The sequence below is a fragment of the Hypanus sabinus genome, unplaced genomic scaffold (genome assembly GCF_030144855.1).
Source record: "Hypanus sabinus isolate sHypSab1 unplaced genomic scaffold, sHypSab1.hap1 scaffold_2440, whole genome shotgun sequence".
Taxonomy (NCBI): domain Eukaryota; kingdom Metazoa; phylum Chordata; class Chondrichthyes; order Myliobatiformes; family Dasyatidae; genus Hypanus; species Hypanus sabinus.
Window position 1 is genome coordinate 1,705 of NW_026780561.1, and position 24,331 is coordinate 26,035.

Consider the following 24,331-nt stretch of genomic DNA (forward strand, 5'->3'; position numbering starts at 1 on the left):
AACCGCTACTCCCCTCACTGTCTCTGTAACCCTCCCAGGCCTCTATCGCCTTCTACATCTCTAAACCTGCCTGTACCCTCAATGAAACAGTCAATGTCGTTTGGAGACATGGCCGTGCACATGTGTAGATCATATTTTCACTTGTTAATGTCGTTGGGAGACATGGCCGTGCACATGTGTAGATCATATTTTCACTTGTCGGACGCATTTCTTGTCGGGAAAAATTGTAAGTTTGAATCTGGTTTGAGTGTGGCAAATATGGATATATGATATATATGTACATTATTTTAATTACATCTTACGGAAATGAATGTTTGGGAAATTCAAACCCAAACCGCTCAGTGAGGGGTTTGTTAAGGGAGAGGTGATGAATTCCTGCCTTGCCAACAACACCCAGACCCATCCCTTAAAAGAACAAACAATCCGCACCACTCTTTGATGAAAATATTCCTCTGGAAATTGTTTCCCTGTTGACCATTTCTGGGTGAGTTATGTCTCAGAGGGGAGAATAAGCTCGCTGTGTAATCTATCAACACACAATGATATTGGAAAAATCAGCCCTCCTCCCTTACCCCCAGAGCCCCAGAAACTTACCCCGTACTGCTAACCCTCTCTGCTCCTCACTCAGCCATCTAAATGATAACAACTGGGTCTGGGTGCCTCGATCAAATTTACAATCAGCACCAAGTCCATCATCACTGACATATGGCCTTCAGTCTGTCGTTTTGTGAGGAGATACAAGTTCAACAAAAATCATTTCACGAGATTACAGTGAAACATCGACACGAGGGAGACCGATGAAACAAACACATGAAGTGATCAAACTACGTGATCAATCAGCATTCTGCAAATAAGAAGCAACGTCGCATTTCGGCGTATAGGAACATTGGAAAAGGGGGCTGAATCAATGTCCCGGATTGATAAATTTTCACTGTGCCAATTCGCGCAGTAATCAGGAGTCAACTCGGGGTTTCAGAACCGTTTTCCATTTTATTGCATTTATTATTCAGCCATGAAGCGCGGAGTAGTCACTTCGGGCCTTTCAGCGACCGATGACAAACCCGATTAACAGAAGAGATTTACAAGGATGTTGCCTGGATTGGGGAACATACCTTCTGGGAACAGGTTCAGCCGAAATTTGCGTTTCATCCTTGGAGCGACGGAGGATGGGCGGTGACCTGATTGATGCGTATAAGATAATCAGAGGCATTGATCGTGCAAGAGCAAGAGGCTTTTCTCCAGGGCTGAAATGGCGAACACGATGGGCACAGGTTTATTGTGCTCGGAAGTAGGTGCAAGGAGATGGCAGGGTTACGTTTTTCACACAGAGAGTGATGGGTGCGTGGCGAGCGAAGGCCGATACAATGGGACTTTCCAGAGACACTGAGATTGGCACATTGAGCTCAGAACCATAGAGGGCTATGCGGTAGGGTAATTTTGCTATATAGATTAGACATTGCAGCTCAAACACAACTGATCACGTGTTGAGAATAGAGTACGGCCGGGATAGGGATTCGAACAGCGGTCATTTTATGGAAATCCCCTGACACGCCACAGCACCAGTCTGGGTTGATGCGAGAGAACTAAGCTGCTGCGACGGAAACGAGACAGAATCTTCTGTGATGTCTTTGTCGTGAGGCTAGGAAACGCGGAAGAGGTTTAATAGAGACCTGGAGAACGATTACAAAGAAAAGAAAAACCATTTTGAACGGTGGATTTATCCTGGATGGTTGTCCATTCTCTGTGCCAATTCACGATCCAATCATCGGCTTCCGTTCACAGTGACGTCAGCTGCGGAAACAATTCACCATTTATGTTGACTACGTCAGCAACCCGAAAGTGTGGCTGCTGGTGAGGGTAAATACGGGTGATGATTTCAGAATCTGTGTCTGACATTGTGACAATGCAACCGCAATTAATATTTTTTTATATCGCTATAGACCAAGGAAAAGTGTTCCTTTCAATATCAATATATCGCTGTGCGACGCCGCCAGACTCCAGTCTTGCTCTGTTACTTGTCTCTAAACTTCCAATCTCAGTGTGACTATGAGATGTGCACAACCAGGACCCTGCACGGCCCATAGGCTTGAAATTAGTGAATACCTTTCCTTTACAAGTGACATTACGTGTCGGCAGCCCCAGATTCGGTTCACATACCTGTTCAGATCACGGTAAACAGATCGATACTCCAGGATAAGACCCTGTTAATGCGAGGAAATCAGCAGGATTTAAAAAATTATTACCAAAAGCATTTATGTGTCAGAGAAGAATTAGAAGAACATTGAAAAGGACCTATGCATTCTTAACAATTCGTGTCTGAGAGAAACACGGAACAGTCGGGCCATGATGAAGAGAGGATCAGAGACACAGTTATGATTATTAAATATCGCAGAAAGCACTATAAGTTCACAAGAGCATAAAACACAAGAGCAGAATTAGGCCCTTCGGTACATTGGCCTCCTCCACCATTCTATAATGACGGATGAATTTTCCCTCCCAACCCTAATCATCTGCTTTCACTCTGCAATACTTGAAACTATCAACGTTGCTTCGCGTAACCCGGGGCCTTTGTCCCCCGAGCCATAAGGGACAAACAAATTACAGAGATACACAACACTTCGGCTAAAGATATTCCTCCTCATCGCTCTCTTCTGAAGGGTTCTCTGCATTCCATCGTAGAGGAATTAGTACTCACACCATCCATTCCGGACCATGCATTCCACAGCGCCGCCCTCTGGTCCCAGACCAGCACCCCGTCCTTCACGTTGAGAGAATCGCTCCACGCCCAGTCAGTATAGGTCTTCCAATTATTCATCATTCAATGAGCTCACCCTTTCCTTCTTTAGACCTGCAGTACACAGAGGCCTCAAGCTAACAGGCGTATCAGCCCCTGTCGTTTACTTCCCTTTCTTCAAGAAGAGCGAAGTGATGTTTGCAAATTTCCAATCCTCCAAAACAATTCCATGATGGTATGAGTACTAATTCCTCTACGACCACTTCACCGGCCTATTTCAGACGCCTGGCGTGCAGTCAATCTCATCCATTCACCCCAGGTTATTTATCCACCTTCCAAATTGTCTAGCATCTTCTGCTTATTACAGTGGCTGCAACCACTTCCGTGTCCTGACACTGTCATACTGATGGTGTCTTCAACAGTGAAGGCGAACACGTGATACTTAATGAGTTTTTCCGCCATTTCTGCCTCCCCCCGTTACTGAAACTTCGACATTCTCGCTGTCGAGAGTCTCACTTCAGGTTCTGAAGTGGAAACAATTACTTCAAAAGGGATTGACGCTAATGTTTCCCTTACCGTGTAAGTGGAGTCTCCATCCTGCGCATTGTTCCTTGCACCCTTGAAAGAGAAGATTACGTGTTATTTTTGAGACGTTTAAACAAGTTCACAGCAATTGCATTCTGACTCTCCGCCGATAAACACCGGGAGTATCAATGTATCACATTAGTTTGTGTTTGGGGTAATATTGCCTCGTTTAACATTCGCTGCACCGCGTGTTTCCGATTCAGTGTGTGTGGAGTTACTCACATTGATCGGATATTTTAAAAGACTCTTTCATGAAATGTATTACAGCAAGGGTCAGATGTGATTTCGCATCACTCAGGAGTTATGGATTCTGGGGAATTCTGAGGAAATTCTGCAGTGCTGGAATCTCACACACAAAATGCCGAAGGGCTCAGAGTGTCGGGCAGCATTAATGGAATTCATTAAGCCGTTCACGTTTTGTGCAGAGACCCTTCTACTGGGCTGGGAAGAAGGCAGGAAGACGCCTGGACAGAATGGTGGCCAGGGGAATGAGCACTGGCTGGGAGGTGAGGCCTGATGAGTGGGAAAGGGGGAAAATCTGAAGAAAAGTAAAAGATAGAAGCATAGAAAACCAACAGCACAATACAGGCCCTTCCTCCCACAAAGTTGTGCTGTACACAACTCTACCTTAGAAATTACTAGGCTTAACTTAATCCCTCTATTTTACTCAGCTCCATGTACCTATCCAAAAGCCTCTTAAAAGACCCTATTTTATACGGCCTCCCCTCCATTGCCGGTAGCCCATTCCACGCACTCACCACTCTTTGAGTAAAAAAACTTACCCCTGACATCTCCTCTGTACCTACTCCCCAGCACCTTAAACCTGTGTCCTCTTGTAGCAAGCATTTCAGCCCTGGGAAAAAGTCTCTGACTATCCACACGATTAATGCCTCTCATCATCTTGTACGCCTCTATCAGGTCACGTCTCATCTTCCTCCGCTCCAAGGAGAAATGGCCGAGTTCACTCGAACTATTCTCATAAGGCATGCTCCCCAATCCAGGCAACATCCTTGCAAATCTCCCCTGCACCCTTTCTATGGCTTCCACATCCTTTCTATAGTGATGCGACCAGAACTGAGCACAGTACTCCAGGTGGGGTGTGACCAGGGTCCGATAGAGCTGCAACATTACCTCTCGGCTCCTGAATTCAATCCCACGGTTGATGAAGGTCAATACACCATACGCATTCTTAACCACAGTGAACCGATTGCAGAGGCGAGTGTGCCATAGGGGAAGGGGAAGAGGGAGGGTCACTGGAGGGAGTTGATGGGCAGGTGAGGAGAAGATGTAAGAGGCCGGAGTGGAAAATAGAAGAAGAGAGAAGTGAACAGAAATACTGGTGGGATAAGGTCGATGATCATGCCATCAGGTTTGGGTCTACTTTGAGGAATATAATGTGTTGTTTCTCCATTAACGGAAAATAAGATCCGGGATCGATCATCCAGGATCTTGTTAAATGCCCCATCTGTGCCGAAGGGCCCGATGGACGCTACCCATCACATTACTTATGTTCTTTTTTCCCTCTTTGCAAAGAAATGAGTGAGATAACGGACATAATGCAAACATCCAACCTGTTCATCCATTTGGACATTTTCATAATATTCTGATGAGTTTACGGTCTTTGTATCGAAGGTGCCTGAGGAAACAAAACAGATATGGCACAAGGGTGCCGAGCGTCAGGGGGCTTTGTTGAACACAGCAGACGTCAAACCGGCCCGGAAGAAAAAGCCATTGAGAGCATGAGCTCCCTTCCCACCAAATCGCCGGAACCAGGAATTGAGGGCCGATATTGATCAATATGGAGAGAAATTAAGTTGCATGAACTACCATCCCATTACTTCGCTGATATTGTAATCTTCAGCAGAAGCTTTCAGCTAAAATAACTGGAAAACCCAACGGCAAAAGTAGCATCATCCGTGACCATTCGCTCGGATGACCAGCTCCAGCTTCAGTGGACTAGGAGCTCCCAGATTGAAATCAAATGCTGAGATTCCCCTGGACTCAGTATTAGGACAGTTGAAACGGTGTTCACTCACTTTTCCATCCGGAATTTCTGCCCGTGCCATTTTTAGATTTCGGTGGATATATGTTGCTGAATAAACTGAAACAAAGACAAGAAAATAATTCGTCTGGAACTTAATTTCCTGCGCTGATGCACCGAATGAGAATGGCCTCTATAATTCCATTCGATTCTCTCCAGACATCCCTTAATAACGTTTTGTTTATCGGATGCCCTGTACCAGGCGAGCTCGATAGCATCGACAGATGGGTTAAGTAGACAAAACTGCTTTGGCCTTTTTGACAGATAAGGCTGTTCACACACATATTGCTGAACGCAAACCTCTTTCAGACAAATTTCGGACAGACAACTTCGCCGTGAAGGCGGAATGCTGATTCTGTCCACAGACGGGCCCTGATCCCAGCTGAAGTCGATTCTGCCGAAATTCACATTCAATTATTAAAGGTAGGAACGAAATTCGTAGAGAAATGCAATTACCCGCCAGCTTTTCTTGCGAACAGCCATCCACTGAATCCTCCCACCAGGCCCATGATAAGTAAACCAAGTATAATGCCCACGATCGCGCCAGCCCGGAAGGTACAATTTTCATCTGTTTTTGGTGATGACACAGAAAACAAGCATATATTTTACATGGCGAAAACTCATCTTTATTTAAGAAATGATAATTGATCCACGCTCCGGAAACTTCTGGTCGCTGGTCTCGATATTGAATCAATTTAAATCAATTACTCTTTTATTCTGCTAGGCCACTTAGAAGGAGGATTGAAGGTAGGGCGTGAGGAAAGCGTAAAAAGGAAACGGTTTGAATCTTTGATCATCGGGTTTACATGAACGAATGAGAGACACATTCACTCACCGTGTGCGATAACTACACCTTGTAAGATAACTGGTCCTGTTGGTTACGCCGTTATTAATCCGACATGTATAACTCCCAACGTCAAGCGAGCTCACCGACTCAAGGGTGATTTCCTGCCCTGTCTGCAGGAGATTGTTCCCATTGTCACTGATACAAGGGTGAGTTCCTGCCCTGTCTGCAGGAGATTGTTCCCATTGTCACTGATACAAGGGTGAGTTCCTGCCCTGTCTGCAGGAGATTGTTCCCATTGTCACTGACACAAGGGTAAGTTCCTGCCCTGTCTGCAGGAGATTGTTCCCATTATCACTGACACAAGGGTGAGTTCTTGCCCTGTCTGCAGGAGATTGTTCCCATTGTCACTGACACAAGGGTGAGTTCCTGCCCTGTCTGCAGGAGATTGTTCCCATTGTCACTGAGACAAGGGTGAGTTCCTGCCCTGTCTGCAGGAGATTGTTCCCATTGTCACTGACACAAGGGTGAGTTCCTGCCCTGTCTGCAGGAGATTGTTCCCATTGCCACTGTGACAAGGGTGAGTTCCTGCCCTGTCTGCAGGAGATTGTTCCCATTGTCACTGACACAAGGGTGAGTTGCTGCCCTGTCTGCAGGAGATTGTTCCCATTGTCACTGACACAAGGGTGAGTTCCTGCCCTGTCTGCCGGAGATTGTCCCCCTTGTACCATGAATATATACCACAGGGGACTGACAGAGCAAAGCAAGTTAATGTCAGGTTTGACACTATATTGGACACAACTGGACGCTCCGGTTCAATTCTGAACTTCTCTGATCCATTTATAAAATGAAGAAAGGTGCTAATTAGAGAAAAATCCTGATGGATACGGGATATTATGACCTTCTGTCTTCATTGAAAAGATGAGAGCAAATGTTGTTAAGTGCAATATCTGATACAAATGAACGCGGTTGACTAACTGTGTACTTACAGTAAACTTGCACGTTGGTCACTCCAGCGCTACTGCTGAATGAGTTGCTGGCGATGCACTTGTACGTCCCTACGTCGTTTCTGTTAGCTCTGATTATAGTCAGTTTCGCCTTGTCGGGGGATGTAAATATTCTGCCGTTTTCCTGGATGGGTTGGTTATCCTTGAACCATGTCCGTGTCTGAACAGTGCCCGACGCGTGACAGCTGAGTGTGATGGTATCGGGGTCTTCAAGGGGGTTGGGATCACTGGCCACGACAGTAACCCCAGTCACTGTCTCTGTAAATACAATTGAAATGTACATAGATTTACACGGGGTTTTATCTACAACACGAGCATAATATTTGGATGCTGCCAGCTCAATATCGTCGGCATTCCCAGTTCTTATCCCTATGTGTTTCGATATCAAGTCAGTATCCAGCTTGAACTAAACGCCGGCACTGAGTTTAAAGTGTTACTGCTGTTACCCAAGGGGACGGTGAGCAACCTATTCCCGTTTCAGATGTTCCTCAATACATGGATATTCCTGCAGTAAGAACATACATTCTCCAGCAAAGCAGACTAAAACAGAATTGCACTTGGCTACAGTTTAATTGTCCCGTGGAGCATGTGAAAATAAACTACCCGTGCCCCTGCTGTTGAAGCCAAAAGTAGAGTGACTTCGTATTTAATATCTGGCTGAGGAGTTGGCGGAGGAGGGATGGCATAGGAATAATGATCATGGGTTCCTCCAGGGAAGTTGCGACCTCTAGAGAAGGGGCGGTTGGCTCCTGAACTGGGGAGGGGTAAACATTCCTGTGGGAAGGCTTCTTGTCGCTGCACGATAGGCAACTAAGTGGAGTTGCAATTGGAAGGGAGCCAGATTGACAGAAGGATCCGTGGAGATCTGGCGCAGCCAGATTTCGGCATGACGTCGGCTCCTCCGGATTGGCTGATGTGCAATGAGCCGAAATTGATCAGAGAGCTTATGGAAAATAGAATGTTGGTGTAAGTGATCATCATATGATCGACTTCATCCTGAAATGTGAGAAGGCGAACCTGAAGAGTCAGATGAACCAGTGTTACAGTGGGTTAAAAGGAGTTAGAGAAGCACTAGAGAGGGGTTGGCCAGATTTAATTAAAAAATAACACTGGCGGGGATGACGGCAGAGGAGGAAGAAATATTCTAAAGGAAAGATGACATAACCGTGGCGGAGAAGAGAAGTCAAAGCCAACATGAAGGTCAAAAGGAGGGTATATGATGGAACAATCATTAATGGAAAGTCAGATGATTGGGAAGTTGTATAAAAAAACAATTGGCAACTAAAAGGTCATTTAGAAGGTAAAGATGAATGAGAAAGCACTCCAGCCACTAATATTAATGAAGATCGGCACAGAGTCTTAACGTACAACAAGTGTGAAACGAGAAGCAAGAGTGGATATCGGGCCGTACAGAAACGATAGTGGAGAGGTAGTACGGGGAACAAGGAACTGGTGGACAAACTGCATCAGCCCTCACCGTGGAACACACTGTGAAATGTCGGATGTTTCAGGTATCAGGGGTCATGCGATGTCAGCATTCATTACAAGGGGACTAGAATATAAAAGGAGGGATGTAATGCTGAAACTGGATGAAGCACCGGTGAGGCCTCACTTGGAGTATTGTGATGCATTTTGGGACCCTTGTCGTTGAGAGAGAATGTGATCAAACTGAAGCGGTTTCCAAGGAAGTTCGCCAAAATGATCCCAGGATTTTTCGGCTCTACAGGAGAAGAGGGTTTGATGGGTCCGGGCCTTTACCCACTGGGGTTCAGAAGAATGTGGGGAGACCTCACGGAAACCTATCGAATTGTGAAAGGTCTTGTTGGAGTGGATGTGGGAAAGATGATTCTCATGGCGGGAGAGTCTAATCCCAGAAGACACAACCTGTGCATAGAGTGGTATCCTTTCAGAAACCAAGGCGAAAATGAATCTCTTTCAACAGAACATGATGAATCTGAGAATTATGTTCCACAGGCAGCTGTAGAGGGAGTATCGTTATGTAAGTTTACAGCCGAGGATGACAGATTCACAATTGGTCAGGGCATGAGGAATATGCGGAAACGGCTGTGATCGGGACTGCGAGGAATATTGGATCAGCCATGATGAAATGGCGGAGCGGACTCCATTGGCCAAATGGTCTAAATCTCCTTCCAATGATTAAGGCCTTCTGGTCTTAACTGCAGCAAGTAAAAATTTGTAATTTAATCAGCAAGTCAGAAATATTCCAATTTTCATCTTCATCAATACTCTTATTCATCAATATGCAACGTTGTGGATTGATATCGTTAGAATTTGTTCAGGCATTTAGTTGGATTACACGGGCCCGTCTGCACCAACACCATTAATTATAGGACCTCAACAAAGGGAGGTACGGACTACCTACCGAACACAATGATTTCCGTGGTTGAGGCATTATTCCTTTTTGTAATCGTGTTATAGGCCTCACAAGTACACTTTCCCGTGTGGGCCACAGAGACGCTGTCGAGGACGACCTCGTGCCCACTTTGTAGGCGGGCACCATTCTGTTCCCAATTCAATTCAGCATTTGGGCGGGACTCCGTGGAACATGTTAACCTGATCGTGCTTCCGGCAATGTAAAAAGACGAGTGCGGTTGAGTGATGACGGATGGACGATCCGGTCCGTCTAAAAGAAACGGACAAAAGGGGTTGCAACAAATCACACAGGAGATACAACAGCGTTCCTCAGCTGCAGAGGAAGAACAGCCCACCACCAGAGAAAGCGCTCCCACACACCGGAGAATGCATCCGTCTGGAAGCCACGCGCGGGAAAGAGGAGAGTCGGGACACAGTGTCAGATTATCCACGTCTTCCGAAACTATGAACTGCACAGTTACCTCATATCCCAAAACCCGTCTCCTCCTCCAAGCTGGATACAATGCACGCCAGTCATAAGCGTATCGTTTCGTAAAACTTCCCCAGGTGTGTGTTTTGTGGAAGGGATTCAGAAAAACGTTCCAGACAAAATTCAAAGCGTTGCTCTGCGGGGATAGGTAAGGCAACTTGCAGTGTGTAGATGCAATAACTCATGTAATCAGTGATCGGGCCGAATGTCATGTAGGCACACACTATACAGTCAAGTCACTGACCACGTGTGCAATTATCGGGACACTCCAGTTTACAGCGTGTTATCGTCGGACGCGTTTTTAGTTCCAATATTCTAGGTTTAGTCTCTATCAGTGAGGACCGGTGGCTGTAACACCACTGCCCATTGTGATTTTCATCCAGATCTAACAGCTGTAACTTCCCGCTTCCACATGTGCACTGAAGCAATGGATCCCCACCTCGTCGTAGCGATGGACATTTGCCAGAAGGGTTGTGGGGCTGATATGGACTGTGAGCGTTTTACACTCTGAACTTTCCCTGACCCTTTCGGTGAACGGAATTATTACCAAACTTCCTAAACAGCCTTACACTGCGCCGGAGATTCAATGGTGCATTTATTTAAAAAGTAATAACTTTGCATTCACTGTACCAAGTTCGGATCAGCTTCCGTGGTGTTGTGAAAAAAAACAGAAACTAGAATTAGAATTTTAAAGAGATAATTTCAATATGAATGAATAGAACTATTGCACATCCCAGTTTGGCAAAAGAATAAACCAGGGAAGGCAGTGCACCCGTGGCTGACAAGGGAAATTAGGGATAGTATCAAGTCCAAAGAAGAAACATATAAATTAGCAAAAAAAAAGTGGCACACCTGAGAAATGGGAGAAATTCAGAGACCAGCAGAGGAGGACAAAGGGCTTAATTAGGAAAGGGAAAAAAGATTATGAGAGCAAGCTGGCAGGGAACATAAAAACTGACTGTAAAAGCTTTTATAGATATGTGAAAAGAAAAAAAGATTGTTCCGGACAAATGTAGGTCCTTTCCAGTCAGAAACAGGTGAATTGATGACAGGGAACAAAAACGTGGCAGACCAATTGAATAACTACTTTGGTTCTGTCTTCACTAAGGAGGACGTAAATAATCTTCCGGAAATAGTAAGGGACCAAGGGTGAGGGACCAAGTAAGGGATATAGTAAGGGACCAAGACCATCTAGTGAGATGGAGGAACTGAGGGAAATACATGTTAGAAGGGAAGTGGTGTTAGGTAAATTGAAGGGATTAAAGGCAGATACATCCCCAGGACCAGATGGTCTGCATCCCAGAGTGCTAAAGGAATTAGCCCAAGAAATAGTGGATGCAATAGTGATAATTTTTCAAAACTCTGTGGCGACCCATTTCCTGGCGCATCCGAACCGACTCACAATTAGATAGCCTACGGGGGTTTGCGAGCACAGAGCTTTGGAGCCTCTGCGCCATGGGGGGCCGGTTGAGGGAGGCTTAAAAGTGAGGCTGAAGTTTTCGAATAAAGTTTTTTTCCTTCGACTGCAGTTACCGACTCCGTGTCGTAATTGTAGCGCACCAATTGTAGCGGTGTGCTACACGCAGCGCTAAAATTACGCGAGAAGCTCGGTAACCTGGCCCCCATACCCACTTCACAGCACGGGCGGCACCCGACCTGCGTACCCAAAGACCTACAGAACTGTAAGTTTGTGTTTGTACGAAGGGGCGGGCATCGGCCGCCGCTGCAGCGGCCATACGAGGGGCCGTTTATGGTGCTCCGGAACAACGGGTCCACGTTCGTGCTGGACGTTGGGGGGAAGGAGGAGGTTTTCACGGTGGACCGCCTCAAACCGGCCCATGTGGACCTGGCGCAACCGGCCGAGTTTCTGGCGCCTCGGCGCAGAGGCCGACCTCCCAAGCAGGTTCTGGCCCAGACTGTGGACATTGGCGGGTGTATCGCCGGTTCTGGGGGGGGGGGGTTATGTGGCGACCCATTTCCTGGCGCATCTGAACCGACTCACAGTTAGATAGCCTACGGGGTTTTGCGAGCACAGAGCTTTGGAGCCTCTGAGCCATGGGGGGCGGATGAGGGAGGCTTAAAAGTGAGGCTGAAGTTTTCGAATAAAGTTTTTTCCTTCGACTGCAGTTACCGACTCCGTGTCGTAATTTTAGCGCTGCGTGTAGCACACCGCTACAACTCCTTAGATTCTCGATTATTTCCTGAGGATTGGAGGGTGGCTAATGTAACCCCACTTTTTAAAAAAAGGAAGGAGAGAGAAACCGGGGAATTATAGACCGGTTAGTCTGACATCGGTGGTGGGGAAAATGCTAGAGTCGCTTATCAAAGATGTGATAACAGCACATTTGAACAGAGGTGAAATCATGGGACAAAGTCAGCATGGATTTGTGAAAGGAAAATTATGTCTGACGAATCTTACAGAATTTTTTGAAGATGTAACTAGCACAGTGGATAGGGGAGAGCCAGTGGATGTGGTATATTTAGATTTTCAAAAGGCATTTGACAAGGTCCCACATAGGGGATTAGTGTGCAAACTTAAAACACACGGTATTGGGGATATGGTATTGATGTGGATAGCGAATTGGTTGGCAGACAGGAAGCAAAGAGTGGGAGTAAACGGGACCTTATCAGAATTGCAGGCAGTGACTAGTGGGCACCGCAAGGCTCAGTGCTGGGACCCCAGTTGTTTACAATATATATTAATGATTTAGACGAGGGAAATAAATGCAGCATCTCCAAGTTTGCAGATGACACGAAGCTGGGCAGCGGTGTTAGCTGTGAGGAGGAAGCTAAAAGGATGCAGGGTGACTTGGATAGGATAGGTGAATGGGAAAATTCATGGCAGATGCAATTTAATGTGGATAAATGTGAGGTTATACACTTTGGTGGCAAGAACAGGAAAACAGATTATTATCTGAATGGTGGCCGATTATGAAAAGGGGAGGTGCAACGAGACCTGGGTGTCATTGTACACCAGTCATTGAAGGTGGGCATGCAGGGACAGTAGGCGGTGAAAAAGACAAATGGTATGTTGGCATTCATAGCAAAATGATTTGAGTACAGGAGTAGGGAGGTCCTACTGCAGTTGTACAAGGCATTGATGAGACCACAACTAGAATATTGTGTGCAATTTTGGTCCCGTAATCTGAGGAAAGACATTCTTGCCATAGAGGGAGTACAGAGAAGGTTCAACATATTGATTCCTGGGATGGCAGGACTTTCATATGAAGAAATATTGGATCGACTAGGCTTATACTCACTGGAATTTAGAAGATTGAGGTGGGATCTTATTGAAACGTATAAATTTCTAAAGGGATTGGACAGGCGAGATGCAGGAAGATTGTTTCCGATGTCGGGGAGGTCCTGAACGAGGGGTGACAGCTTAAGGATAAAGGGGAAGTACCTGAAGTACAGATTTGAACCGAGATAGTGGTAGCTTAACCGCCGCCGTAATGTGACTTGGATTTGAAATTTAAAATTTTAATTTTAGTTCCCCAGCGTCCGAGATAGACCTGGATCTGTCTGCTAATTAACTGTTCAGTTGTCCCAGTGTTAGTCGATAGTGGTTAATACCTCAGGCAACGATCACTAATGTACTCACAAACTCCCGGAACCCCGTATCTCGGAGCAACTGTGATATTATATGTAACTACCGGAAAATCGGGACACTGACAGCTGACATGAAGAGAAAACGGAGAGCTTGTGATTTCGTTAATCATGTTGCTTGCTCTACAGGTGAAACTTCCGTCTGTCCGTAGCACTCCAGAAACAGTGAGTGTGCTGTGATCTTCATTCAGAACAATCCTGTCTCCAGGAATTATCTTGCGATTCTCCGCATGCCACAGGTAAGAGACATTCGTGCCTCTTGCGGAGCAGGTTAGTCTGACGGTGTCGCTGTACTCAATCAGTCTGGTGGCGTTAGATGTAACAGTGACATTGGAAACACGTTCTGTTAAAACATAGGGGATTGGTTAGTGCACAACACAAGAATAGAATCTGCAGGTTTATGAATTCCGTTACGAATCTGAAAATGAAATCAAACATTTACTATTCCATAATAAGTAAACATTTATAAGTTATGCAATCTGACGGACATAGGTTTCTGTGATAGCAGTTATAGGCATCGGGGAAGAATTGCAAAGGTTGGAGGTTGGCTAACTGTGTTCCATTCAGCGCTACCAGTGGGAAGTACAAGCATACACGGTACAGGAACCGTGGTGTACAAAGGCCGTTGTAAATCGAGTGAAGAAGAAAAAAAAAGAGCTTACGAAAGGTTAAAAAACAGGGTAATGATAGAGATCTAGAAACCTGTCAGATAAGCAGGAAGGAGCTTAAGAATAAATTAGTTCCAGAAGGGGCCATGTGGAGGCCTTGCCAGACAGGATTAAGGAAAACCCCAAGGCATTCTACAAGTACGTGAAGAGCAAGAGGATAAGACGTGAGAGAATGGGCCCAATCAAGTGAGACAGTACAAAAGGGTTTATGGGACCGGAAGAGGTAATTAATGAAAACCTTGCTTCCGTATTCTCTACGGTTAAGGATCTTGGCGATTGTAGGGATGACCTGCAACGGACTGAAAACCACTTGCCGATAGGTATTAGGCAATAGGATGTTCTGGAGATTTTAGAAATCATCAAGTTGGATAAGTCACCTGGACCGGAAGGGATGCATCCCAGGAAAACGTGGGAGGCGAGGGAGGAGATTGCTGAGCCTCTAGCGGTAATGTTTGCGTCATCAATGAGGACGGGAGAGTTTCCGGAGGATTGGGGGGTTGCGGTTGTTGCTCTCGTATTCAAGAAAGGGAGTAGGGATAGCCCAGGAAATTATAGTCCAGTGAGTCTTATCAGCTTGATTGAATTTTTTGAGAATGTGACGAAACACATTGATGAAGGTAGAGCAGTATATGTAGAAAGTATGGATTTTTGAGCAGGGTATTTGATAAGGTAGCCCATGTAAGACTTATAGGGAAAGTAAGAAGGCATGGATCCAAGGTGACATATCTTTTGTGGATACAGAACTGGCTGTCCACAGAAGGCAAAAAGTATTGGTAGGCGGGTCATATTCTGCATGGAGGCCGGTGACCAGTGGCGTGCCCTAGGGATCTGTTCTCGGACCCCTACTCTTGGCGATTTTTATAAATGAACTGAATGAGGAATTGGATGGTTGGGCTCGTAAATATGATGATGACAGAAATATTGGGATGTTGTGGATAGTATGGAAGACTGTCAAAATTTACAGCAGGACATTGATAGGATGCAATACTGGGCTGAGATGAGGCAGATGGAGTTCAACCCAGATAGGTGTGTGGTGTTCAACTTCGGCGCTGCTTTGTGGGCCGAATGGCCTTTATTGTGCCGTAGGTTTTCAATGTTTCAATGTTTCAATATCTGATAAATCCTTTGGATTGTTCTTTCCAGTAGGCAACGGGGGAGAGATGTTGGTGGGACAGCGGGGTTTGTCTAAAGGGTATTCAGTAAGGCCTTTAACAGGTTTTCACTTAAAAAACTGCATCCAGATTTAGGGGGAAGGCACAAATGTTAAGAGGGAGAGATTTAAAACTGATAAATACCTGTAATGAGCTGGCTGAGGGAGTGGTGGAGGAGGACACAGTTGCTACATTTAGAACAGGCATGGATAAACAACAGGACTGAGTAGTTTGGGGTGTTATTGGCAGAAAGGAGCAGCTGTGACCAGCAGGGAGTTTCAGTGGACGACATGGACACGAGCTGGACTGAAGGCATCGGTTCCTTGCTGTTTTAATATATGAGGCAAAGGTGCTTCAAAAGCTCACATTTCAAAAAAATAAATAAATAAAACCGGGACAATTGACAAATAAACGGAGCTGGTGAAGAAGGAATTAGGAATTAATTCACTTCAGGCAAGGGTCACCTGGCAATGAGAAAGGAGATGGGAAATCACTGGTAAGCACAGAGGAGAATTTCTGACAACCGTTTGTAAGATCATCCAGATAAGCTGTCGTTACTGAAATGATGCAAAGTTCAGTGTCAGTGTCAATGTAATGGAGCCAATGAAAATTGTAATCTCACACAGCCGAAAAAAATGCAAACTGCGGAACACCTTAGAAGCATGAATTGCAAACCAAATAATGGATAAGAACACGGATCTGAATTCCGTAATCAGCACCGGACTCGACATTACCAGATAGAAACACAGAAACATAGAAAACCTGCAGCACAAAACAGACACTTCTGTCCACAAAGCTGTGCCGAACATGGGCTGAACTCAGAAATTACCTCGGGTTACCCATAGCCCTCTATTTTACTAAGCTCCATGTTCCTGTCCAGGAGTCTCTTAAAAGCCGTATCCTATCGGCCCCGACCATCGGCGCCGGCAGCTCATTCCACGCACTCACCACTCTCAGGGTAAAGAAACATACCCCTGACATCCCCTCTGTACCTACTTCCAAGCACCTTAAAACTGTGCCCATTCGTGCTACACATTTCAGCCCCGGGAAAAAGCCTCTGACTATCCACACGATCAATGCCTCTCATCATCTTGCACACCTCTGTCAGGTCACCTCTCATCCTCGGTCGCTCCGAGGGGAAAAGGCCGAGTTCACTCTCCCCATTCTCATAAGGCACGCTCCCCAATCCAGGCAACATCCTCGTAAACCTCCTCTGCACCGTCCCTGTGGTTTCTACATACTTCCTTCAGTGAGCCGACCGGTATAGAGCACAGTACTACAAGTGGGGTCTGTCCGAGTTCCTATATGGCTACAACATTGCCTCTCGGGTTTTAAACTCAATCCTTATGGTGTCTTAACCACAGAGGCAACCTGTGCAGCAGCTTTGTGTGTGTTACAGTAATATACTCGAACCCAAGATCCTCCAGAGTCTTACCATTGATGCTATATTCTGCCTTGACATTTGACCTAACGAAATGAACCACCTGACACCTATCTGTGTTGATCTCCATCTGTCACTGCTCAGCACAGTTTTGCATCCTGTCAACGTCCCGCTGTAACCTCTGACTGTGCTCCACAATATCTGGAAAACCTCCAACCATTCCGTCGTCAGAAAACTAACAGTAGACAATAGACAATAGAGAATAGGTGCAGAAGTAGACCATTCGGCCCCTCGAGTCTGCACCGCCATTCTGAGATCATGGCTGATCATTCACTATCAATACCCAGTCCCTGCCTTGTCCCCATATCCCTTGATTCCCCTATCCATCAGATACCTATCTAGCTCCTTCGTGAAAGCAACCCATCCCTCCACTTCCTCATCCAGACAAATTATAAAAAATCACTAAGAGTAAGGGTCCCAGAACAGATCCCTGAGGCACTCCACGTCACCGATCTCCATGGAGATTATGACCCGTCGAAAACCACTATTTGCCTTCAGTGTGCAAGGCAGTTCTGGATCCACAAAGCAATGTCCCCTTGGAGAAGGGGAGAAGGGTTCAGGTTTCTAGAACATTGGGAACTCTTCTGGGGCAGCTGTCAACTGTACAAACAGGACGGGTTACACTTGAATCCTGGCGGGAAGGCAGAGAAAGTCTATTGGGGGGTGATTGTTACAAATGAGCTGGATGGAGAAGTAGAGGAATAGGTTAGTAAGTTTGCCGATGACACAATGGTTAGTGTGGAGGCCGGTCAGTGGTTAGAGCGGGGCATTGATAGGATGCAACACAGGGCTGAGACATGGCAGATGGAGTTCAATCCTTATAAGTGTGAAGTGGTTCATTTTGGTAGGTCAAATATAATGGCAGAATATAGTATTAATGGTAAGACTCTTGGCAGTGTGGAGGACCATGGGGATCTTGGGGTCCCAGACCATAGGACGCTCAAAGCAGCTGCGCAGGTTCACTCTGTGGTTAAGAAGGCGTAAGGTGTCTTGGCCTTCATCAATCGTGGAATTGAACTTAGGAGCCGAGGTAATGTTGCAGATATATAGGACCCTGATCAGACCCCACTTGGTGTGCTATGCTCAGTTCTGGTCGTCTCAATAGACGAATGATGTGGCAGGCACAGAGAGGGTGCAGAGGAGATTTACAAGGATGTTGTCTGGATTGGCGAGCATCCCTTATCAGAATAATGTCTAATCGGGTTCAGGCATTCAGTTGAATTGCACGGGCCTGGCCGCACCAACACCGTTAAATATACGACTTCAACAAAGGGAGGTACGGACTACCTACCGAACACATTGATTTGCGTAGTTGAGGCATTGTTCCTTTTTGTAACCATGTTATAGGCCTCACAAGTATACGTTCCCGCGTTGTTCACAGAGATGCTGTCGAGGACGACCTCCTGCCCACTGTGTAGGTGGGCACCGTTCAGTTGCCAATTCAATTGAGCATCTGGGTGGGACTGTGAGAAACATGTTAACCTTAGGGAGCCTCCGGCAATGTGAAAAGACGAGTGCGGTTGAGTGATGATGGATGGACGATCCGGTCCGTCTAAAAGAAACGGACAAAAGGTGTTGCAACAAATCACACAGGAGATACAACAGAGTTCCTCAGCTGCAGAGGAAGAACAGCCCACCACCAGAGAAAGCGCACCGACACACTGGAGAATGCATCCGTTTGGAAGCCACGCGCGGGAAAGAAGAGAGTCGGGACACAGTGTCAGATTATCCACGTCTTCCGAAACTATGAACTGCACAGTTACCTCATATCCCAAACCCGTCTCCTATTCCAACCTAGATACAATGCACGCCAGTCATAAGCGTATCGCTTTGTACAACTTCCCTATGTGTGTGTTTTGTGGAAAAGATTTCAGGAAAACTTTCCAAACAAAATACCCAACACCACTCTGCAGGGACTCGGAGTGTGGATGCAATAACTCATGTAATCAGGGTTCGGGCTAAATGTCATGTGGGCCCACACTATACTGTCAAGTCTCTGACCACGTGTGCAATTATAGGGACACTCCAGTTTACAACGTTTTATGGTAAGACGCGTTTTCAGTTCTAATATTCTAGTTTTAGTCTCTATCAGTGAGGACCGGTGGCTGTAACACCACTGCACTTTGTGATTTTCATCCAGATCTAACAGCTGTAAATTCCCGCTTCCACATGTGCACTGAAGCAATGTATCCCCCAGCTCGTCGAGTCTATGGACATTTGTCAGAAGGGTTGTGGGGCTGATAAGGGCTGTGGGCGTTTTAAACTCTGAACTCCACTGTCCCTTCCGGTGAACGGAATTATTATCAAAGTCCCTAAACGGCCTGACACAGCGCCGGAGATTCAAATGTCCATTTGTCTAAAAAGTAATATCTTTGCCCTCACTGGACCAAGTCCGGATCACCTTCCATTGTGTTGAGAAAAAACACAAACCAGAATTAGAATTTTGCAGAGATGATTTCGATATGAATGAATAGAACTGAAGTGACACACAAAGCTCAGCAGAGTCAAATCCAAATTTAATGGACATCACCATTGCCTTGAGCCGTGGGCATCGGACTTGTTCAAAACGCGTTGTTTTGTGTGAAGACTCATGCAGGATAGACCAGGCTATCCTGCACGTTTCATTTACCTGAAGTACAGATTTGAACCGACATAGTGTAATAAGACACGGATTTGAAACTTAACTGTGATATAACAGGTAACTACCGGAGTCTCGGGACACTTACAGTTGACATTAAGAGAAAACGGAGCGCTCGTGATTTCGTTAATCACGTTGCTTGCTCTACAGGTGAAACTTCCGTCTGTCCGTCGCACTCCAGAAACAGTGAGTGTGCTGTTGTCGGCACTCAGCTCAAACCTGCCACCGGGAATGATCACGCTGATCTGCTCAAGCCACAGGTAAGAGACATCCGTGCCTGTTGCGGAGCAGGTTAGTCTGACGGTGTCGCTGTACTCAATCAGTCTGGTGGCATCAGATGTAACAGTGACATTGGAAACAGGTCCTGTTAAAACAGAGGGGATTGGTTAGTGCACGACACAAGAATAGAATCTGCAGGTTTATGAATTCCGTTACGAATCTGAAAATGAAATCAAACATTTATCATTCCATAATAAGTAAACATTTATAAGTTATTCAATCTGATGGACATGATGTTTTGAGGTGGACGTTACAGGATTCGGGGAAAATTGCGAAGTTTGGAGGTTGGCTAACTGTGTTCCATTCATCGCGACCAGTGGGAAGTAGAAGCATACACGGAACAGGAACCGTGGTGTACAAAAGGCCGTTGTAAATAGAGTGAAGAAGGAAAAAAGAGCTTACGAAAGGTTCAAAAAACAGGGTAATGATAAAGATCTAGAAACCTGTCAGATAAGCAGGAAGGAGTTTAAGAATAAATTAGGAGAGCCGGAAGCGGCCATGAGAAGGCCTTGCCAGACAGGATTAAGGAAAACCCCGAGGCATTCTACAACTATATGAAGAGCAAGAGGATAAGACGTGAGAGAATGGGCCCAATCAAGTGAGACAGTACAAAAGGGTGTATGGGATCGGAAGAGGTACTTAATGAAAACTTTGCTTCCCTATTCTCTACGGTTAAAGATCTTGGCGATTGTAGGGATGACCTGCAGCAGGCTGAAAAGCCTTTGACGATAGATGTTAGGGAATAGGATGTACTGGAGATTTTAGATATCATTAAGTTGGATAGGTCACCTGGACCGGAAGGGATGCATCCCAGGAAACCGTGGGAGGCGAGGGAGGAGATTGCTGAGCCTGCAGCGGTGATGTTTGCATCATCAATGAGGACGGGAGAGTTTCTCGAGGATTGGGGGGGTTGCGGTTGTTGCTCTCGTATTCAAGAAAGGGAGTAGGGATAGCCCAGGAAATTATAGTCCAGTGAGTCTTATCAGCTTGATTGATTTTTTTGAAGATGTGACGAAACACATTGATGAAGGTAGAGCCGTAGATGTAGACCGTATGGACGGGTTCGCAAATTTGTTGATGACAGAAAGACTGGGTTGTTGTGGATAGTGTGGAGGGCTGTTAGAGGTTACAGCAGGACACTGATTGGATGCAAAACGAGGCTGAGATGTGAGAGTTCAACCCAGATAAGTGTGTGGTCGTTCAGTTAGGTAGGCAGAATATAGATATTAATGGCAAGAATCTTGGTAGTATGGTTGATCAGAGGGATCTTGGGGTCCGAGTCCAAAGAACAGTCAAAGCCACTACTCAGGTTGACTCTGTGGTTGAGAAGGCGTACGGTGTACTGGCCTTCATCAACCGTCGGATTTAGTTTTCGAGCTGATTGTACTGTTGCACCTAGAAAGGAACCTGGAGAGACCCCACTCGGAGTGTGGCGCTCATTCCTGGTCTCCTCACTACAGGAAGAACGTGGACACCATAGAAAGGGTGCAGAGGAGATTTACGAGGATGTTGCCTGGATTGGGGAGCATGCCTTAAGAGAGCAGATTGAATGTTCTCGGCCTTTTCTCCTTGGAGCGACGGGGGATGGGTGGTGACCTGATAGACGTGTAAAAGATGATGAGAGGTATTGATCGTGTGGATAGTCAGAGGCCTTTTCCCAGGGCTGAGATGGCGAGCAGGAGAGGAAACAATCAATCAACATCCTTTGCACTTTTCTTTTCTCAGCAGTGGAACGAGAACGGCTGCAGTCTTACTCGCTCTGCACTGGGACTCATATCGTCTGAACAATATTGACACTCATCACAGGCTGCATCTCTCCATTCAACACAAACCGCTGCTTTTTACCATGTATGTCAAAGGTTTGGACTACAGGATTAATGGATTTGTGGCTATATTTGCCGATGATACAAAGATAGGTGGAGGAGAAATAGCGTTGAGGAAACAGCGAGTCTTCAGAGAGACTTAGATAGTTTAGGGGAATAGGCAAAGAAGTAGCAAATAAAATACTATGTTGGAAATTGTCTGGTCATGCACTTTGGTGAGCAAATAAACGGGCAGACCATTATTTAGATGGAGAGAAAATGCAGAGCTGCAAATTGGTTTGGCGGGCCTTGAGCAGGATACACAAAAAGATAACCGCCAGGTTCAAGTCAAGTCAAGTCAAGTCAAGTCACTTTTTATTGTCATTTCGACCATAACTGCTGGTTTGGTGCCCGGTAAAAACGAGACCACGTCACCTCTATCTATCCCCCTCATAATTTTAAATATCTCTATCAAGTCCTCCCTCAACCTTCTACTCTCCAAAGAATAAAGACCTAACTTATTCAACCTTTCCCTGTAACTTAGGTGCTGAAACCCAGGTAACATTCCAGTAAATCTTCTCTGTACGCTCTCTATTTTGTTGACATGTTTCCTATAATTCGGTGACCAGAACTGTACAAAATATTCCAAATTCGACCTTACCAATGCCTTGTACAATTTTAACATTACATCCCAATTCCTATACTCAGTGCTGTGATTTATAAGGCCAGCATACCAAAAGCTTTCGTCACCACCCTATCCACATGAGATTCCACCATCAGGGAACTCTGCACCATTATTCCTAGATCACTCAGTTCTACTGTATTCCTCATGCCCTACTATTTACCATGTTTGTCCTATTTGAATTATTCCTAACAAAATGTAGCACCTCACACTTATCAGCATTAATCTCAATCTGCCATCGTTCAGCCCCCTATTCTATTTGCCCTAAATCTCTCAGAAAGCTTGGAAAACACACTTCATTGTCCAAAACGTCACCTACATTAGCATCATTTTCATTCTTACAAATCCAATTTACCACCCCATCATCCAGATCATTAATGAATATGACAAACAACATTGGACCCAATACAGATCCCTCAGGCACACCACCAGTCACCGACCTCTAACCTGACAAACTGTTATCCACCACTACTCTCCGCAATCTCCTATCCAGCCATTGTTGAATCCAGTTTTACTATTTCAATATTAATATCTAACGATCGAACCTTCCTAACTAATCTTCCATGCGGAACTTTGCCAAAGGTCTTACTGAAGTCCATACAGACAACATCCGCTGCTTTACCCTCGTCAACTTCCCTCGTACCTTCTTCAAAAAACTCAATAGGATTTGTCAAACATGACCTTACACGCACAAATCCATGTTGACTGTTCATAATCAGATCCTGTATATCCAGGTAATTATATATACCACATCTAAGAACACTTTCCATTAATTAACCCACCACTGACGTCAAACTGACAGGTGTATAATTGCTAGGTTTGCTGTTAGAAACCTTTTTAAACAATGGAACCACATGAGCAATATGTCAATCCTCCGGCACCATCCCCATTTCTAATGACATTTGAAATATTTTTGTCAGAGCCCCTGCCATTTCTACACCAACTTCCCTCAAGGTCATAGGGAATATCCTGTCAGGACCCCGAGATTTATCCACTTTTATATTCTTTAAAAGCGCCAGTACTTCCTCCTCTTTAATCGTCATTGTTTCCAAAGCTTCCCTACATGTTTCTCTTACCTTACACAATTCAATATCCTTCTCCATAGTGAATACTGAAGAAAATAGATTGTTCTGAATCTCCCCCAACTCTTGCGGTTCCACCCATAGCTGTTCACTCTGATTCTCTAAGGGACCAATTTATCCCTCACTATCATTTTGCTATTAATATAACTGTAGAAACCCTTCGGATTTATTTTCCCCTTACTTGGATAGCAACCTCGCAACTTTTTTAGCTTTCCTAATTTCTTTCTGAAGATTCTTCTTACATTCTTTATATCCCTCGAGCACCTCATTTACTTATATTTATATTTATTGTAGATATCTCTATTTTTCCTAACCACGTTTCCAATATCCCTTGAAAACCATGTCTCTCTCAAAAGTTTAACCGCTCCTTTCAACCTAACAGGATCATAAAGATTCTGTACCCTCAAAATTTCACCTTTAAATGACGGCCATTTCTCTATTACATCCTTCCCATAAAACAAATTGCACCGTTGTTCGTTTTGTTAATAAAATGTGAGCCGTTAACATACCACTGTAATTCAGGAACCGGTTTCCAAGAAAAATGAAATCTCATTTGACACTGATCTAGACGCCGCAAGATCTGGGCTGAGACGTAGATTTCCCGGAACATCTAAAACAAATGCACAACTCATTTGCACGATTTAAGTGAGGATAATAAAGCAGATTCTCATAGGGCTCGGCAATGCACCGCCAGCATTATCCACTTCCATCGTTTACTCCACTACACATGAAGCGTGTAGATATTCAGGAAGAGGATGTGCTGGAGCTTTTGGAAAGCATCAAGCTGGATAAGTTGCCGTGACCAGACGGGATGCAGTCTCGTCTACTCTGGGCGGCGATGGAGAGGAGATTGCTGAGCCTCCGGCGACGATCTTTGCATTATCAATGAGGAGAGGTTCCGGAAGGATTGATGGGTTGAGGGTGTTGTTCCATTGTTCAAGAAACGGAGCAGAGAATCCTGCTCTTTT

The 24,331-nt window shown here is 45.4% G+C and overlaps 1 protein-coding gene across 1 annotated transcript; it reads right to left on the bottom strand.

The window, feature by feature from the left end:
* Positions 1-1,702: 1,702 nt before the first annotated feature.
* On the bottom strand, positions 1,703-24,073 carry LOC132387965 (carcinoembryonic antigen-related cell adhesion molecule 5-like). The gene is made up of 12 exons (XM_059960280.1): positions 24,052-24,073; positions 19,607-19,882; positions 18,172-18,432; positions 13,688-13,963; positions 9,535-9,795; positions 7,134-7,409; positions 5,817-5,928; positions 5,356-5,420; positions 4,891-4,955; positions 3,311-3,352; positions 2,158-2,201; positions 1,703-1,791 (listed from the first exon to the last, which is right to left on the bottom strand). Exons 1-12 carry the CDS (start codon positions 24,071-24,073, stop codon positions 1,788-1,790), a joined length of 1,704 nt encoding a protein of 567 aa, XP_059816263.1. The 3' UTR covers positions 1,703-1,787.
* Positions 24,074-24,331: the final 258 nt, after the last annotated feature.

What these genes read in the sequence shown, in the direction of transcription:
- LOC132387965 (XM_059960280.1), bottom strand. Translation starts at nt 24,073, where the DNA reads ATGGAAGTGGATAATGCTGGCG. An exon ending in TACGCAAATCAATGTGTTCG is followed by an intron (nt 13,964 to 18,171) that starts GTAGGTAGTCCG and finishes ATGTTTTAACAG; the next exon opens with AACGTGTTTCCAATGTCACT. An exon ending in TTCGCAAGAAAAGCTGGCGG is followed by an intron (nt 5,421 to 5,816) that starts GTAATTGCATTT and finishes TCTTTGTTTCAG; the next exon opens with TTTATTCAGCAACATATATC.